The sequence below is a fragment of the Caloenas nicobarica genome, chromosome 9 (assembly GCF_036013445.1).
Source record: "Caloenas nicobarica isolate bCalNic1 chromosome 9, bCalNic1.hap1, whole genome shotgun sequence".
Lineage (NCBI taxonomy): Eukaryota > Metazoa > Chordata > Aves > Columbiformes > Columbidae > Caloenas > Caloenas nicobarica.
The window spans coordinates 23,331,829-23,350,436 of NC_088253.1; the positions used below are offsets into that span (position 1 = coordinate 23,331,829).

Here is an 18,608-nt window from a genome sequence, read left to right on the forward strand (position 1 = left end):
TGTAGTTCTGTCCTGGGTTGTGTTGCAGTAGAAACCAGCAGCAGCATCGGACAGTGGTGCAAAGTGTCTGTTTATGTGCGTTTACAAGACAATATTGGTAATTATTTACCACTGACAATTATTTACCATCCATACATATTCCTCGAAACTATACTTATTCCATGCGTTTTAAGAATCAGAGCATTCAAAAATTGGGGAGAAGATCCCAAATAAGGTTTGGGGCATTCTGCACATTTTTAATAAATATCCCTGCCTGGTCTACACGGAGTTTGAGCTGAATTGTGTTGGGAATGTTGCTGCAGGTTTATTCCATCTCTTCCCAGCAACACGTGGATAAAGTTTTGAATCAACAATCCAGCTGTGAAGTGTTTCCAAAGCAAAAGTTAGTAAAACACCAGTGCATCGGTGGGCATTTTAGTGGTTTTTGTTAGGGGCAGCTTATACCAGTATTCCAAAGTAGAGCAAACAGCCTTTCCAGCCTGTTGACTTGACCAAAGTCAGAGCATGCCTTCAGTACTTGTGCTGCCTTCCACAGAACCAGCTGAAAATGGCTCGTTTCACCATTGTGGATGGGAAATCTGGCAAAGGGATCAGCTTCAAGGACGTAGCAGGAATGCACGAGGCGAAAATGGAAGTCAAAGAATTTGTGGACTATTTAAAGGTATTTAAAAGTTGAACAAAATAAGTGCTTGCTATCCATCTTCTGGGATAGGTGGCTGTTCTGGGGTGGAGGGTATGTTCTGTTCTTCATCCTTCGTGATACTGAGCAGCCTCTGTTTAGATAAGCTGACAGCGATCAGTGTGACTCAATCTCTGTATTTCCAGTTCCTTAACTGGAATGCAGGTGTAGCTGCTGCCATTAGCAGCTCCGAGTTGCTCAGGCTGCAAACAGTATTGGGAAGCTCTGGGAGGTTGTATTCTTGTGCAGATGCTTCATGCGAGCGGGGGATCTGACAGACCGTGGTGTTCTTGCAGAGCCCTGATCGCTACCTTCAGCTTGGGGCTAAAGTGCCCAAGGGTGCCTTGTTACTGGGACCGCCGGGCTGCGGAAAGACGTTGCTGGCGAAAGCCGTGGCTACAGAAGCACAAGTGCCGTTCTTGGCCATGGCAGGCTCGGAGTTTGTGGAGGTGATAGGAGGTAAGCGCAGGAGGAGTGTGGGCGTTACCTGATGTGCTGTGGAGCTGGAGGGTGCTGGCTGGGCCCCTTGCAAAGCACAGAGTTTTAGCCTGTCTTTGTGTGGGGAGGATGAGTTAGTATATAGAAGGTTTTCAGGGGTGGAGAGTACTTAATTCCATAGTAATTAAAATGCATGCCCTCAGAGTTGATAGTTTTTCTGACAGCATGCAGCCGTGGTGCTTCACCTGAAACCACTGTCTCTGACTTCCCTGTGCCTCTTGTGAAAGCCACTGACTGAGGATTCCTTCCTTACATGAGAATGCTGCTGGATTTTCTGCGGCTCCCTGCTGATGGGGAAAGTATGGCCCCTTTGTGCCTTGGGATTTCCATCTTCCTCCTTTTCTTCCTTTCTCCTAGATCTCGAGACCCGACAAGGGTCAGCGTGCAGGAAAATGCTGAATATTTCAGCTTCTGACCTGTGGAAGGAGCAGGAGTTTGTGTTAGGAGCTGGGAGCAGAGCTCCTCTTACAGCAGCTGGAGGAATCCCTGCAGTTTTGGGAACCCAGTGCAAAGCCAGCATGCTGCAGGAGCAGCGCCTAGGAGTTAAACTTAGGAGTTCTCTGGCAATTTCTTTGTGCCCCTTTGCGAGAGGGACTGTCACAAACAGAGGGTTTGCCTTGGTGTCCGGTGTCATGCTGGGGGCTGTTCTGCGCTGTACTAACAATTTTTGCTATGAGGCTTATTTCATCTTCTCTTTCCCTACAGGTCTTGGAGCTGCCCGAGTGCGGAGCCTCTTCAGAGAAGCCCAAGCTCGTGCTCCCTGCATCGTGTACATCGACGAAATCGATGCTGTGGGCAAGAAGCGCTCAACCAATATATCTGGTTTTGCCAATGCTGAGGAGGAGCAGACCTTAAACCAGCTGCTGGTGGAAATGGATGGTCAGTATTTCTCTGCCTTTCAGCAGCTGGGCCCTTGTTACCTTCGAGATCCAAGCTGTTATACATCTTTTTCCTGCTTGAACTCCCTGTTCCTCTTTAGTGTTCTCTTCTTGCTGAAGTAATTACCATTGCATTGAAGTCTAGATATTTATATAGGCTTTTAAGGGTTTGGGGCTAAATCTAGTACATTTTAAAACCCTGGAGCTAACTGGTGGTGTTACTACTGAAGACCCTGAGTCAGAAGAGAGTGAATTTGCACCAACAGGCATGTGAGCATCCACCTGCTAATCAAATAAACAGAAAATGTGCATTAGAGATCGTGGCTGGCAGAGGGCAGCAACCCCAAAGACTCTTAGTGTAGTAAATGGCTTCAGTGCAGGAGTGTGTTTTCCTACTGGCAGTTGGAGAAGAATTATTTACTGTACTGGGCAAACAAAGGAAAATGAATTGGTGGCGAGGGCACTGCTGTCTGTAGAGGGTAACATTCAGGTCTAGCTGGCTGTTAAATGTTGTTGGATATTTGCCGTATTACGTCTAAGACAGGTAGTGGTTTTAAAGGCTGTTAAAGTTTAAAGTTTAGTTGTCCCAGAGGGACATAAGCAATGTGCTATATCAATGCTCCCATCCTTTGACTTATTCTCACACTCTGCCTGAGCACAGGATCCCTATCTAAACTGAGAGAGAGGAGCTTTGCAAACAGGCTGTTGTTTGATGCTGCGTTCTGGATGGTTTCTGGCCATGCTATATCTGGAATAAGCCCGTTTCTCAGACACTTTCACCCAAGTGCCAAAAAGAATCATCCTTTGGCTATTCTTAGTCATAACTCTGTCGGAGCCTGCAGCACTGACTCGACTTGCAATGTTTCTGTTGCTAAATCTTATTGCAGAGCAGGGGAAGGAATAACTAACAACCTGCCTGTCAGGGAGTGTCTGTATCTGCCTGCTGTTCCATGGGACAGAGCTGCCTTTCCCCTTAGCTGTAGCTGTGACACTTGTCTCATCACAGTCTTCATATGAAAAATTAAAAGCTATCACGTGCTAAAAGCATCTCCCTTTCTCCTGCTTGTTTTTTTACGGTGTGTTTGCAGTGAAGTGGGGGCGCAGCCCTGCGGGAGCAGAGCGCGTCCTGCAGCGCAGCAGCAAGGCTGTCTTCCGCACGTTGCCCCGGGGTCAGCCCTCCCTTTGCTAGGAGAGGAGCTGGGACCTGTAAAAATGTTTTCAGCAAAGGGTAGGTGTTCCTCCGTACTGCGTGCAAGATGATCCGTGATTCTGGATCTCTGCCCTCGCTGCAGAAGGAGGGGATATTGTAGGCAGGAGCACGGCATGGCACAGACAGGGTGGAGTGGTCCTGTGGTACAGGGACCCTCCGAACATCCCTCTGCTTCAGTGCAGGGGCCATGGAGTTTTTGAGAGAGAGGAATGAGCTCTGGATTCTAAACAACCGGACAAAAAGTCTGCTTGAAACACACAATGCTGCATGATAGCAGAAATCACCTGAAATACGTGCATGCAGTTCCCTGGGAGTTTGCACATGCACTAGCTTAGGCAACTTGGCCAAGCACATGAATACACTTGGAGTGAATATAACTATTTGCAGCTGTATCTGTATAGTATTGTAGATGGTCTTGACAGAAAAGGCCAGTAGTAACACACAGAACAGGCTGGGTTGGGGTTTTTTTTCCCCCTGACAGTTGTAGGATGAGCTGGCAACAAGTTAACGCTGAATTAAATGGAGATCCGTCTGTCTGTACGGGAGTGTGCAGTCAGTACAATCCACATCTCTATACTAAAAATGAAACTGTCTGATTTCTTCCAGTCTGTAGAAATTAGACATTGTTTCTAGAGTGTATTTTTGGTATCAATTCAGAAAATAGGGTACAACTCTATCGGAAAGTGAGTTTAAAAGGTAAATACTATCCTCAATATGTATGTTAATAGTCCTTTATTTACTGGGTGCTGCCTAGTTTATTTTTAAATCTATATAGTATCATTATTTGCGTCTCATGCAGATCATGCACTCGGTCCTTCATTTTGCTATGTGCTTTATCAAGTGCACACTAAAAAAAATAGCCCAAGGAGTTTACAATGTCAAATGGGAGACAGGTGGCAAGGACGGGCAGGCGGGTCCAGGAAACATGGGCATGCTGTTGGCTTGGACTCAGGAGCAGTGATCTTCTGCATGTTACCGAAATGTTATCTAACTGAGCACATTACCGAAACAAACACCAAATTGCGACGTGCATCCTGGCAAAATAGTTTTCAGGATGGTAGTGAAGAAGGTTTTTAGGAGTTTGACAGTTCTGCCCAAGCACAAGCGGAGGAGCGGTGTGTGTTTGTAATGAGGAGGCCTTGGAACGGAAGGTTGAGAGCTCGGTTTCGGCTCTCTTCAGCTTAAATTGATGGTTGAAGTTCTGCAAGGCAACACCATAGAACTGAGTTAGCTATTAATTTGGAAAAAAAAAAAATCATGTGCAAGAGTAGATCTGTGAGTCATCAGCTTAGCAGTGATTGTTGAATTCGTGTGTTTGAATGAGATTACTCAGAGGTGAGGAAGAGGAAGAAAAGGAGGTCAGAGCTGTATGGAACCCACTCTGCGGGCTGGAGGAAGGATGAGGACACCAAGAAAAAAGCCATTATGTGAAGATGTATGGGATAAATGTGCAGTTTGATGCGTGGTAATTCTGGTAGGCAGATTTTAGAGTAATTGTAGTGCTCTTCCTGCAAGCAGCCTTGGTTTCTTCACCGACAGCTTTCTTTGTGTTCTGGAAGCACCAGGAGCCTGGTGGGAGCAGAGGAGGGACTGGGGGGAGCCTGTTATGTACAAAAGCTGTTTTTAAAAGCAGAGTGACACATGTTACTGCAGTCTTTGTCAAAACAGGTGCCTGGTTTGAATAGTGAATCTTCCCTCACAAACTGCAAACAGGCGGAAGAGGAATGTGACCCAAATATCTCCTCTGTTCTGAGTGCATTTGAGAGGAGCTTGACAGTCCCGGGCTGATGTGTGTTTTGTGAATGAAAACGCAGGATGGCTTCAGGAGCAGCTCTTTCCCCAAAGTCCTCAGATATGACCTCTCCCCTGCTCTGAGCTGCGTACAACGTTCTGACCCCAAGGCTTCCCTCACAAATGTGGCCCCGTTTCAGTGATGTTGTTCACAGATGATGTCCAAACAGCTTTTAAACAAGTGACCAGAGAATTACACAGTGTAATAATGCAGATGAGATGCCCATGGGGAGCAGGGCACTTGCTGATTCAACTGGACCCTTTTTTTCCTTTCCTTTCTGAAGTGGCTTCAGTTGTGAACACCGCAGATATGAAGGCTCTCTCTAGACTGAATTTTCAGAGCTGCTTTTCGTTTGTTGATGTAACTGAGGTGGTTGTTTTGTAGATTATTCCTTTGGCTGATCTTTGCCTGTGGAAGCCAAAGCCTGTGATGTTCCAGGTGATGTTGCATTGGGAACAGTGATGTGAATCCGAGGCTGCAGTTGCAGATTTCTCGGAGCAGTGTTTTGTACTGCTGGGATACAGGCTTGAAAGCAAGTGGGGCAGAAGCTGATGTGAGAAGGATGCTCTCAGTGGTGGGGGGTTTTATATTTGTTCTAATAGTCAGGCCTATTTTGAGAGAGTCTTCCCGGCTGCAAAGCAGATGACATACTGTCCCATCTAATCCTGCCGTGCGAATTAAGCTTGCTGTCCCCAAGTGCCTGCCAGTCTCTGCCGATTTATCCCACGCCAGAGTGCGGTGTAACAGATGCCTGAAGACCGGCCGGCTCCATCCTCTCCAGGAGCTTCAGTGTTCTGCGGGCGGGGAGAGCTGAGGTTTGCTGGAGCCCACGCTGACAGCGCCAGGCCTCTGACTTACCTGTAACCGGAATCTCTCTGCTGAGCTCCTGGCCGCTGACACATTTGGCAGCTCTGCTGGAGGAGCTGGAGGGAGTTGAAACTCGCCCGGCTGACGTGCGGAAAGCTGCCTCTCCACAGCGTGTGACTTGGCAGCAGAGGCAGCACGTGGGACCAGCGCGTCCGTTCCCTGGGAAGGCTGCTGCGTGCCAGGGCTGCTGAATCTGCTGTAAGCAGGTGACTCATCCCCGGGGGCCTGCGGGCACCTGGCGGAACGCGATAAATAAGCAGTGTGGTTCGGTGATTCAACATGATCCCTGCTCCCCACCCTAGCGGCACAGCCGCTGCCCCTCGCTGCCCTCCAGCTGCCGGTGCTCTGCGTCCCCTGGAAGCCCCGTCTGCCTTTGCTGCTCTGGCGAGGCCTGTAAAACCTGATGCTCCCTTCATCCGTGAGACCTGGAGACAAAACCTTTTCTGACTCTGGTTTGAGCTAGTCTGTGCTAATCATCACTGCAGAGCTGTTTGGTTGCATTTTGTCTGCCTACGTGTCTGCGGTGTAGGTTCTGCAGGGTCGGTCTTTGCACTGTTCTGCAACATGCCTGGGTGCCTTCCGAGTGCTGAAAGATGAGTGAGAGACAAAGCTCAAATCGTGCTGTAACATGCCCCTTGCTGGGTGGCAAAGCTACATCTTTCTGCATTAAGCCGAGCCGGTCAGAAGAAAGCCTGTCCCTTCCCTGGTGATCCTGTGACTGAATGCTAAAAGAAATGAAACCTGAAAGGACTTTCCACAGAAATATTTGGGAGGGGAAGGCTGTTTGAGCTAGCAAATATTGTACAACTGGAGCTAAAGGAGAAGGAACTGACTTAAGCCTGGGGGTGAGAAGGCATCTCCTAACTGATCAAAGCAGGGAGATTCTGTTCTGGTTACTGGTTCAGCAATTTCCAAATGTGGCAAAAGGAAGGGTAAAAAAAAGAAGTGTTAAGGCTTGTTAAGTAAATGAAAAGGGAATTTTGGAGTATCCGTGATGAGCAGAGACTGGCCTGGGTGACTTGGGAGGCTCTTTGCTGTCTTGTGCTCCCAGCTGCAGAGGACACTTGCTTGGCCTCAGCTGCCCCAGGGGATGCAGTGAACACCCTCCGGCTTTGGGATACAGATGTGTGAATCGTTCTCTGCGTCCTGCCTGGCAGAGCAGAATGTGATGGTGAAAACCCTCACCTTTGGTTTTCCTTGTTTCTCTACAGGAATGGGAACCACTGATCATGTCATAGTGCTGGCTTCCACCAACCGTGCCGATGTCTTGGATAACGCCTTGATGAGACCGGGGAGGCTCGACAGGCACATCTTTATTGATCTTCCAACACTCCAGGTATATTCCACCTACTGCCCTGTCCTTACCTAATGCTAATGACCAAGGTGTCCTGGTCCCTGCTGGTGATTCACTGGCCTGGGAAAGGCTGAGCTTGGAGCAGATAGAGCTGGTAAGCTTCTGTTTGCCTTTATTCTTATTTATGTGCTCTAAATCAAAGATTTGACACGCTAATGCAGGTGCTTGTTTCTCTGAAATGACAACTGGCTGTTTTCAAGTGCCTCTGCTCTGCTATGAGCTTTGGCAGTGAGTTATTCTGTGAGGTTCTCTTTGCCACGCAGATTCAGAACTGTTTGTGTCTTCTCTCCAGGAAATTGGGAATCACCTCATTGTAAAACTGCCTTGTGTGGGAGCTTAAATTGCCATGTGCCTTAAGCACCATTTGTTCTTTAGGTTTATTGTCCTTACTATCCTTGTAAGGCTCCTCATTTTCCTTTAGGCAGCCTGTTAAGTAACTTTCTCCTTCTGAATGCTTTTTAAAGCCATTTACTAGGAGTCTTCCATGTCTGCTGTGTTGACATTTGTAGCAGAGTTCTGGGAATAGGCTCAGCTGCAGTAAAGATCTGTCAGCTCTGCCAGCACAAGCTCTTCTCCTCCCATCTGTGCTTTGCTGGCGTCGGCAGAGTTTTCAGTTAAAATGCCTTAAATGCCTGATACAATCTGGCACCGGAAGCATGAACTGTGCAGCTGCCCTGATGGAGGAAGGGGGAAAACCCTGGCAAGGGAACGCATTGTTTTGATCAGGATCTCCTGGACTGGTGGAATGAGTTACTCCTTGGTTCCTTGCCAGCCCTCGTCTCACCCCCACCTCCGTCTGGGAAGCGGTCCGGTCACAGGCACAGTAGCTGGCAGGTAGGGGATTTGTGTGAGGTAGCAGGCAGAGGCAGCCGGAGGTCCTTCCTGCGAGCGCTTTTATGGTAAGAGGAAAGTTAAGACAGATCAGAGCAAAAGTTTAGGAGGGGAGAGTAGCCCTGCGAGAGAAAGCGATGACTCAGGGTGAGCTGCTGAGCAGCTGTTCTGAATTTGGGTGCTGAGTGTTTGTCAGGGCTCCTGTGGCACCAAAAGGCTGTAAGGACAGCCCTGCCCTCTGGTGGCAATGTCACTGTCCCCGCTGCCACTGGTCTGCTCCCCCTGCGCTCCCTGCCCTGCGTCCACACAGTTGTGAGCACTGCCGGGCTCAGCTGTTCTGTCTTCTTTCCAGGAGAGGAGAGAGATCTTTGAGCAGCACCTGAAGGGGCTCAAACTCATCCAAGACGCCAGCTTCTACTCACAGCACCTCGCTGAACTGACTCCGGGCTTCAGCGGTACGACTGCTGCGTCCTCGGGGTCTGCTCTGCCTGCTGCTGCGCCAGTGCTGCCCTTCAACCCGCAGCTTCTTGGTTCTTTAGTTTTAATTGGATATTTTGGTCTAAAGGGCTCTTTTTCTTCAAGCCTTTTCTATCTCTGTGGAAGTAGTGGGAACCAACCAGCTCCCTGGTGGATGGAGCTGTGATGAGCAATTGTTCATGGCTGTTCCGAATCTTTGGAAACTTCGGGGAGTAGTAGGGTGTGGGGGTAGGGAAAATACACTTTTATAATCCCCGAGTTCCTGATTCCTAAGGGTAGGAACCTCTGCTCATGCTCCTGTCCAAGCTGTTGTTCTGGATGGGCTGTTGCACTTTAGTTGACTTTAAGCTGAGACTCTTTAAGTTGATAAATGTTACCAGGAAAGCAAAAGAAAGAATGAATAGCAATTACTTTGTCTGTCAGAGTAGAAATTGGACAACTCTGGCTCCTGCATTGAGCCTGTTTCCAGAGTGGGCCCTGGGAGTTTGAAACAGTGCTGAGCAAGGGGCTCCGGAGTTCCTGTTTATGTGGAGTTCCTGGAATATCCTTTCTGGGTTTCCCCTCTAACAGGCCCCAGCACACTGCCTCTTCGTGACTTCTCTCAGCAGCCCCCCACCACCATCACCCCCACACGCAAACTCGGAACAGATGTTGTTTCTCTTGCGCACAGAGGTTGTGCGGTCGCTGTATGAGGAGCGCGGTGGCCTGTGCCAACCCGGGCTGCCCACGCCGCTCCCCGGCTGCCGAGAGCCAGCCTGGCTCTGGCCTGTGAATTGATCACTGAACTCTGTCCTCTGTGTGGCAACACAGCGTTCATTGCCAAGGCAGTTGTATTGTTCAAATCCAACACAAACACCACGAACTGGGTTTGCTCCCTGTTCCCAAGGAATGAAAAAGTGCAGGCTGTTTGACTTCCTTAGGTCCTTTTCCAGACTTTTTCTTATAAAAAAATGTCTTTGTCACGCAACAAATCCAATGTAATTCTCATAAACTCTTGTCTACAGGAGCTGACATAGCAAATATATGTAATGAAGCTGCTCTTCATGCTGCTAGGGAGGGTCACAAATCCATCGATACTTCCAACTTCGAGTATGCTGTGGAAAGAGTCATTGCAGGTGAGTGACCCGGCCGTTTCTGTTGCTGTCTGACTAGTCTGTACCACGCTGCTTGCGAGTAGGTGCAAGTGAACAGGTTCCATTCAAGACAGATGGGTCCTAACTGCTCCCTCCTGTAGTGCTGTCCTGAAGGTCTTACATGCCATAGGCGCAGAAAGTTCTCTGAGCAAGCCCCCAAACGGATCTATCTTTCTGAATCTGCAGGCAGCCTGAACCCGTAGCTCAGGGAAGCTGGCCAGTTGCAAAACAGTAAAGAGGGTAATTCAAATCTGTATGGCTTTTTTAGTTTAAAAAATATATATATATTGGAAGTATCTCTGGGTTTTTCTTGCTGCTCTGGATGCCTGCTACATAAACATGAAATAGACTACACATCCTCAACAGCAAGAAATTGGAGATTTTTCTTTTTGGTCTCAAAGCCCAGGCTTTGAGTTGGCAGAGCAAACTGGAAGACAGTAGAGTACTGTTCTCCCTCTGAGAACATCCTGTCGGCTTTTCCCTGTCGCTCGTGTGATTGCCAGCAGAGGAACCTCTGGAGATTACCCTGTAGCCGTATATTGTGCGGAGCGGGGGAAAGAGTTCACAGAACTCTTTGCTTCACCTGAGGGATTTGAATCTGGTGGGTTTTGGTCTGAACTGCCCTGTAGCAAAGCCTTGGTTTTGGTAATCAGACACTTAACCACTTCCAGGCTGCAGTGCTGTTCCCAAGGGCGAGCCTGGGCAAACAGGCTGGCACGCTGCGCTTTTCTCACTAGAGCGTGTGGAACAGGATGTTTGTACTGGGTCAGTTGTTTCCTGAGCCTGGAATTCAGTCCAGAGTGTTTGCTTTGTCAGAAAATGCCTTAATTCCTCATTTAAGAGAAGATTTTTGCAACAGTTCCTGACCTTTCACCTGCCTCTTAAAAACAAAACCCTTGGAGTGTTTTGGGTGACTGTGGCCACACTTGCACAAAGTTCAGACAACACTTGCAGCTCCCAGGAGCGGACAGTGAGGTGACTCTGGTTGTAACGCCAAAGTCCTCATCAGCCAGAGCAAACGTGTGCTTTACTTTCCCATCTGCGGGAGAGAAAGCACCAAACTTGTAGGGATTTGCTTGACTTTTCCTGACTTCCACCCTCGCTTTAGTTCCCCAGACTCGGCAGATGAGGCAGAAAGCAAGCGAGGCCACACGGGGTGTGTAGCCAGAGGGAAATCTGGGATTAACGTGGTGGGGCGTTGTGGGGCATGGATGGATAGGAGGCCATAAAGCCTTTTTGTTGCATGATCGGGTTCTTTCATGTTAGCAGAACCTGGCTATTTTTCTTTTAGATTAAGTCTAAAAGGCCCCAAACAACCCTCCAGGCCCATCTATTAAATGTACCCTTGCCATGTAACAGGAACACTTCTGGGTTTCGCAATCCAGAGGGCATTTCAGTTGCTATAAAAGCTTTTCTTGAAAGAAAGAAAATATTACTGTGCTTTCCATTATAAGGTTCTGGTTTTAATAAGAGTAGTGTTGGAATCAAAAGAGAACTTTGTAAGTCCAGAGGCCCTGTCAGCCTTAAAGCTTTGTGTTGCTGCAAGGGAGGAGTAAGAACTCTGTGTGGTATCCCCATTGTGTTTGGAGTTCGGGAACAGAAAGCAGTCAGTAAGTCAGGTCTCCTGGGAGCGAGGGAGGAAACCTGCTGAGCACACAGAGGCATTTCGGAGTCGTCTGTAGAAGATGCAGCGGAGCCTGTTTTCTTGGTGGGGCTTGTGTATGCCACGTAAAGCCGGCAAAGATGCACTCGAGCTGTTTCCTGCGTTTTTTCTCGTATATGGGATAAGTACAGGCCTTCAAAGAACTTTTCTGCCTGGAGATTGTGTAGGAAAAGAATCTTTGTTAGCACACTGTGTTCTGTTGGGAAGAGCATGGTCCCTCCCTCCTTGGTGGGCTGACAAAGGAATGCTTCCAGAATTTAAGTGTATGTGTGCGTCTGTGTATATATATATAGTGTGTATATATATATACACACATACATCTTTCTACAGAAAGAGACATACAGACCTGTGTGCACGCACTGCTGAAGGCAGCGTGAGGGACTGACTGATGAAAATCAGGGCTATTGCAATTAACCTGCTATTCCATCACCATCACGCCTTGCAGGGCACAGTGGTTTCCAGCATCCCCGAGCTGTAATTTTACAAGATCTGCCACACTAATTTTGCTGTTTCCTTGTTTAATAAAACTCTTGACTTTATTTAAAAATTAATGTTAATAGAATGTTGCTTTCTGAGACAAGAAGCAAGCTTGGGGTAACGCTGCTCTTGCCCCTGCCTGCTCTCCCCCCTGCTGTCCTGGCATTGTGGAGACATTGCTTTAATGTACTGCTACCTTTTTGCATTCGTCATGCAGAGCTATAATGAGTGCCTGATATGCTGTGTATTCTGTAGTTGACTTATTTTCTGTGTCCTCGAAGTTTTACTCCCATTCAGCATATTTTTTTTTTAATCTTAATTGGACTTACTGTGTGTTACGGACTACTGGGTTGGAAGATAGACACTTTCAAAAATCACCTTTTTGGAAGAAGTCTTAAGAGTGAGCTATGGCTTAATTTGCTGGTTCTCAGGAGCCTGGGAATAAGCTCATACAGAGCATGCCATGTGTAATCAGAGACATTTCCAGGATCTGGAGAAACATTTTCATATATGCTCTTGGTGTTTTGCTGATTTGAACACTCCTAATGCACAAGAATCTCAACTGGGACCTCTCATATATAATGCAACATCTTCTCTCCTGCCTAAGGGACTGAAAGACCATACAGCAAAATCAGTGTAATATTCTAGCTAGTCCCTGGATTGGGTTTTGTTTTTTTCTAGGTTTTTTTTTCCTCGAATGGTAGCCTGACTTGTTGCAGATCTGTCCCTGGGCAGAAATACTGCGTAACATGCCTTTGGCAGGGCTGTGAACAGAACAGAGCTTTGTGTTCTAGAGCTGTGATCTAATCAAGTGTTAAATTATTTGTGTAATTATTAAGTCTGTTGTAAGGAGGAGAGGGGGAGAAGTTTCTACCACTGTTTCCAAGAAATCCGAGCGTGGATTGCTTTCTACTGCAGGGACCGAGAGCATCTCTTCCACAGTGTGTAATTGAAATGCTTTTTACTGCCTCTCCCTAGACAGTGCAGGATGGAGCTTGCTGGCTGTTCAGCCACAGACTCTGCTCGCTTGTGCACTTCACCGTACAAGATTGTCCTCCTGGTTACACCGGTTGCCATCCACCTTACTGATTCCTTGTCTCTGTTCCTACAGGCACTGCCAAAAGAAGTAAGATCTTGTCACCAGAAGAGAGGAAGGTCGTGGCGTTCCATGAGTCGGGTCACGCGTTGGTGGGCTGGCTGCTGGAGCACACCGAGGCCGTGATGAAGGTAACGCAGCCCAGTGCTGGGTGGGGGGAGTCCTTTGGGGTCCCCTGTCCAGGGTGCACTGATGGGTTTGTGGTACTTGTGTTGAGTTCTGCTGCGCTACCATGGGCTCCGGGAGCTGGGGACTGTGAATACTGCTGCTAGATAAATGGCAAATAGAGAATCATAGAATCATTTTGGTTGGAAAGGACCTTTACAAGTCCAGATGTAAATCCAACACTGCCAAGTGCACCACTAAACCACATCCCTAAAATATGGAGAAATCCATTATTAGGCCCCATCGATGAGGGTGATGGTGTAAAGCTGATTAACCAGCTCTAGGAGAAGCTGTGCAGTTAAAAGCCAGCTGTAAAGCTGTTTGCAGCAACTGAGTCTCCTGATGCTGCTGCTCGGTTTACGTGCAGAGCGCTGTTCCGTGTGTGCAGACGTGATCTCTTTCCCTGCCATGCTGCCGGTGTATGGCAGCCAGCAAAGCTACATTACAGGAACTGCCCTGACGCTGATGGAAGGAGATGTGTTTTTCAGATTGCTTGGGAACTCGTCTGCCTGAAGCCCTTTTGGGTAGGGAAAGGCCCCTCTCTGCACCCTGGGGTGTGTTCTCTCCCATACACATCTCCCCAAAAAGCCTTAACCCTGGGGGGAGGTGGGGAGGGGAAATGACAAGGGTGACAGCTCCTTGGCTGGTCACTAGCAGCAAATTCACTCTGAATGACCTATTGTATGAGCTGCTCTGTTGTTAATTACTCTCGTTTAGAGGGTGGGAGAAGTAGCTCGTATTTTTCTGAAGACATCCTGTCTTTTTCCAGGTACTCTCAGTGATTCTGGAACACAGTAAAGTGAACTCTGTTTGCCTTATACCCTCCAAAGCAACTTTGAAATCTCAGGATTTCACTGGCTTGCTGTTAAGGACAATTTCCTTTTCGTTTCTTGAGGAGAAAGTGTATGTCTGTAGCTGTGAAGGCAGAGCCTTCAGTATGGGAATGGTGACACTGGCTGTGGCCAGTGTCTCTGTAGGTCAGCCTGCCCCGTGGCTTTCAACAAATTTTGCAGGGAACGCAAAGCCTCTCCCTGTTCTCCCCCTGCCACTGTCGTTGGGAGCTCTTTTGTTCTCTGCACTGAGGGAGCTGCTCTGTGTTGCAGGTTTCCATAGCCCCTCGAACAAACGCAGCTCTTGGATTCGCGCAGATCCTCCCGAGGGAGCAGCACCTCTTCACCAAGGAGCAGCTGCTGGAGAGGATGTGCATGGCGCTGGGGGGGAGAGTGGCCGAGTCCATCACCTTTAACAAAGTCACCACAGGTGAGGAGCCAGACCCTGGCACAGCTGGGTGGAGATTGTGCCAAGAGACCCTCAATTTCTGCACTTGCTCTGTCTGAGGGTGATCTGAGCAACAGAGGAAGAAGAAATGTCAAATTGTGTGTTTTGATCTTGGGTACGCACTTGTGAGCGTGGAGGTCTGTTACTGTTGGTTGCCACTTTATTGTCTTAAACGTGTCCCAAAACCTGAGGCCACAGATGCAGTTACCCAGAGAAACTCTTGGCTCGTGGGAGGGCCTAGAGCTTTCTGTGCTGTGTTTCCAACTAGTTACATCCAAATGGGGTGGCAGGTAAGCACTCCACGAGGTCTAGATGCCAGCAGATGCACTCGCTGTCGTGTGTGTGTCCTGCAGTACCTGCAGAAAGGTCCATCAGCAGGTGGAGTGTTCACCTCCATGGGCTCCTGTGGCTCCTCTGCTCTCTCGTCTGGTGGAACACGTGTTTGTGCAGGATGTGCTCCTCTCGCACTCAGAGCTGGCAAGCTTTGCATCTGTCTCTCTTGCACAGGTGCCCAGGACGACCTGAAGAAGGTGACCAAGATCGCCTACTCCATGGTGAAGCAGTACGGGATGGTGCCCAGCATCGGGCAGATCTCCTTCCCGGAGCTGGAGAGCGCAGCTGGCGTTGGTCGGCGCCCTTTCAGCCAGGGACTCCAGCAGATGATGGACCACGTAAGGCCACCCTTGGTTACACTTTCCCATTTATTCTTTCTGCAGTTCAGTGAAAAAATGCAAGTAACTTGCACCCAAACAATTTGCATTTTTCTGTCAGCCATTAAGTAATGAATTTCAACAACTGAGCACTTACCTTACTTAAAATGATTCAGGCTGACTGAAAAGCGTTAGCCTGTTTTAACAGGAAATTGGGCTTCCTTGCTGCAAAAAGCATTGCCCGAGTTGAAAAGTCAAATAGCTAGAATAGTCAAATAGCTAAAAACTAAAAAGCTCTGGTTCTGAGTTTCCCTGGGGTTTGTGCTGGGATGTGTCTTTTGCTGCTGGACAGCCTCTGTAATTAGGCTGCATTTCCCATCAGCTGGGATCTGCTGAAGAGTTGTGCTTGTGCAGGCGTTTACTGTTCCTTATCACGAGTATTCCTTTGGCTTTTTTCCAGATGATTTATCTGTATTTTCTCGTGATGGGAACCACTTTCTGCCTGGCTCAGTTTGCAGCTTCCCTCCCTCAGTGCTCTCCTTGTTTATCCACATGTTGTGTTGCCACCTGTGCTCCAAATATCTCTTCTTGTTCCTGTCTTCTAGGAAGCAAAAGTCCTGGTGGCTCAGGCTTACAGGCGCACAGAAAAACTCCTGTTGGAGAACCGGGACAAGCTGCAAACAGTAAGTTGGAGTTATGGAGGGTTTTTTGTTCGTTGGTTTTGGTTTTGTCTTAACTGGTGTTTTTGCCTTGCTGCTTTCTGTGCTCTGTAGCTCAGCCATGGCAGCGTCTCTAGAAAGTTTTGTAGTGGGAGTGCTGGGGCTCATGTGGTGAGCAAGTAGCTGTTGACTGCATATCCCCCAGGTCAGGGGCAGGCACGGGGAGGAATGTGTGTTCTTTTCCAGCAGGGACTAGTCTGCCTCCTGACACCAGCTGGTGTTTGCAGGGCGGAGGAGCAGGAGTGCTCTGTGGAAGTGATAACACTGGGATTTGTGTCCCTCACCTGCACTTCTCTGCCAGCCTCTTGGGAGCATAATTTCCCAGAAAGCAGAGAGTGACTGGTTTTGTGACACCTGCAGAGGCAGGAACAGCTCAGCTTTTGGGGTCCTGTAGACGTACAGGACAGTTCTGGCTTTGGTGAGGGAATATGGGACCTGTCACCTCGGCTGCCTGCTGCTGGTTCATATCTTCTGGACACTCCAGGCAGTTTTCACCTGCCAGCTCCTCGTTACCTGATATACCAAGGAGTCCTCGTTGCAAGGTTGAGCTTTGCCTCCCCCTCTTTGTGTCCTGGCAGTCCCCTGGCCAGTCCCCTGGTGTGTCCCCATTTCTGCCAGGAGCTCTGCACCCATCGCTCTGGGCTGAGCCACACTTGGGTTGCAGCACCCTCTGTATCTGCTTGAGCTTTCCTTCAGAAGTCGGGTCCGTAACATCCGAAATAACCAGGAGTCAACTTAGTGTTGCATGTTTTGCAAAGAAAACAATCCTCTTTCCTTAAATCTTGTTGTTGCTCTTATTGGTTTAAAAATAAGACCCCCTTCAGCTACACAACTGCAGGCCTCCTGTGCACGGTAAGGTGGCCAGAGCTCTCTTGCTGGGACACGCTGCTGTTGGCCATGTCACAGCCTGTCCCCAGGACGGTGCCCTGGGATGCTCTGAAGGCAGGCGTTGCTAGGGGGTCTCCTTTCTGCAGGCCTCCTCTGTTCTCGTGCTGTCATTTAACACCAGTCAGATGTTTGCTAGAGGCTCAGAACAAAAAAAACTTTTAAGTGAAGCCAAAGTATCTCCAGAGTCAATGTTTCGGTTTCTAGGCCAGTGTGTCACATCTTGTCAGCAGGATTGTGCCATTCCATGGTTGATGCCCACCTGCTGCTCAAGCGTGGTCCTTCTACTGGCAGAGGGGCTGGAGAATTTGGCTTTTCTGGAGAAGAGCTTCTGCTGATCTTCAGCCCCTGCGTGCAGGAGCAGCCAGCGCTGCCACCCCTCGCTGTGCAGGGAGGGCTCTGGCTCTGCTCTGGTTTGCTGCTGCTCTGACATCTGAGACGGGCAGGGCCGCAGGTGCAGTGACAGTGGCAGGAAGGGCGCTTCTCTAATTGCTCCTGGAGTTCTCGCTTGACAAATCATTCCCTAGAGCTTCCTTTATTGCCTCTGGTCATACTACGTATTCCTGGCCAAAAACACTCTTGTGAAAGGCGCCGGTAGCCCTAAGAGCTTTGTTCTGTCTCCAGCAGGCCCTGGGAGATCACCCTGCCATGGTGTGACAGCCCTGGCTCTGCCTCTCAGCACGGGCTGCGGCCGGATGTTGAGCCGAGCTTGCAGGGAGGGTTCAGATCAGCTCAGAGAGGCTGTTTTCAAACCCCTGTGCCTCATCATGCCTTGTTTTACTCTTTCTAGCTGTCTCATGCCCTCCTGGAGAAAGAAGTGATAAATTACGATGACATCGAAGCTTTGATTGGGCCTCCACCCTACGGGCCAAAGAAAATGATAGCTCCACAGAGCTGGCTTCAAGCAGAGAGGGACAAGCAAGACACAAGAGATGAAGAAATGCCCCAGCAGCCACCGAACCATGAAGAGGAGGAGGAACCACGCCTGAGACCGGTGTGAAGCCCACTCCTGATGTGGAATGGGGCGACTCCAGAGGCTTCTTCTGGACACCAACCGTTTCTCTTTTCAGCTCCAAGAATCGAAGATACGGAGCAGGGAATCTTGCGCTGCTGTTAGCCAAGAATTAAGGGATGGCTGCGTTGGGTCTTTTAACAAGCTTTTCCCTGCAGGAAGGAGAACTCCTTAGGGTTTTTGAATTGTTTCTCAGCAGGGTGATAGTGATTAGGAGCTGGGTAAGTCTAATCCACTGGAAAGATTTCATGCACACAGGAGCAGTGTATGTGTTCTTAAGAGTGAGAGGCCTCACGAGCCACCTCTCACCGTGGTGTGTGACGTGACAGGAGCTCAGGGCTGTCCCCTCTGCCTGAACGGTCAGTGCAGTAAAACCCCTGGGAGGCTCCAAGCTGGCTGAGGTGCTGCAGTTCTTGTGTGACTCTGCTGTAGCCTTTGATTGTCTCTGCTGCTGAACATAAAATAGAAACTGAAAACCAGACTTTACTAGAATAAACTGTCCATAACGTGCTGCCGTGTTTGTAGAATATGTCAAGATGCGGATCTGTGTTTTGGCACGTATGAAGCTTATTAGAGCTATGGAGTCGTACAGGACAAGCGCTTTCTTCTCCCCGGCCGATAACTTATATTTGGGTTTTATAGCAAGTGTCTTGCAAGCCGAGGTTGAGGAAAACCTGTGTGCAGAGCCCAGCGTCACCCTGCAGTGCGATGTCAGATACCAGCACTGCAGAGAGCAGCTCCCTGTTACACACCGGCAGATCAGCGGTGCTGCTGGTTCAGAGAGAGCTGCTCGCAGGAACTCGAGCAAAAGCAGGTGTGTCTGTTGGGAAACCTCACTAAAAAGCTGGCGGTTCCTGTGGCTCCATCCTGGGCCTTGCAGAACAAGCTGTGATGGTGCAGTTCTCTGCCGGTCATCAGGGAAAGAATTAAAATGATCCCTGGTG

The 18,608-nt window shown here is 48.9% G+C and overlaps 1 protein-coding gene across 1 annotated transcript in view; it reads left to right on the forward strand.

The window, feature by feature from the left end:
* Positions 1-18,173, forward strand: part of SPG7 (SPG7 matrix AAA peptidase subunit, paraplegin) — a 29,693-nt gene extending 11,520 nt beyond the window's left edge. The window contains exons 7-17 of the mRNA XM_065640857.1: positions 536-661; positions 976-1,138; positions 1,883-2,056; positions 7,136-7,260; positions 8,462-8,564; positions 9,591-9,701; positions 12,971-13,086; positions 14,224-14,380; positions 14,906-15,069; positions 15,654-15,731; positions 17,443-18,173. Of these exons, the coding sequence (XP_065496929.1) occupies positions 536-661; positions 976-1,138; positions 1,883-2,056; positions 7,136-7,260; positions 8,462-8,564; positions 9,591-9,701; positions 12,971-13,086; positions 14,224-14,380; positions 14,906-15,069; positions 15,654-15,731; positions 17,443-17,652 (1,527 nt within the window). The 3' untranslated portion in view covers positions 17,653-18,173. The remainder of the gene's footprint in view (positions 1-535; positions 662-975; positions 1,139-1,882; positions 2,057-7,135; positions 7,261-8,461; positions 8,565-9,590; positions 9,702-12,970; positions 13,087-14,223; positions 14,381-14,905; positions 15,070-15,653; positions 15,732-17,442) is intronic.
* Positions 18,174-18,608: the final 435 nt, after the last annotated feature.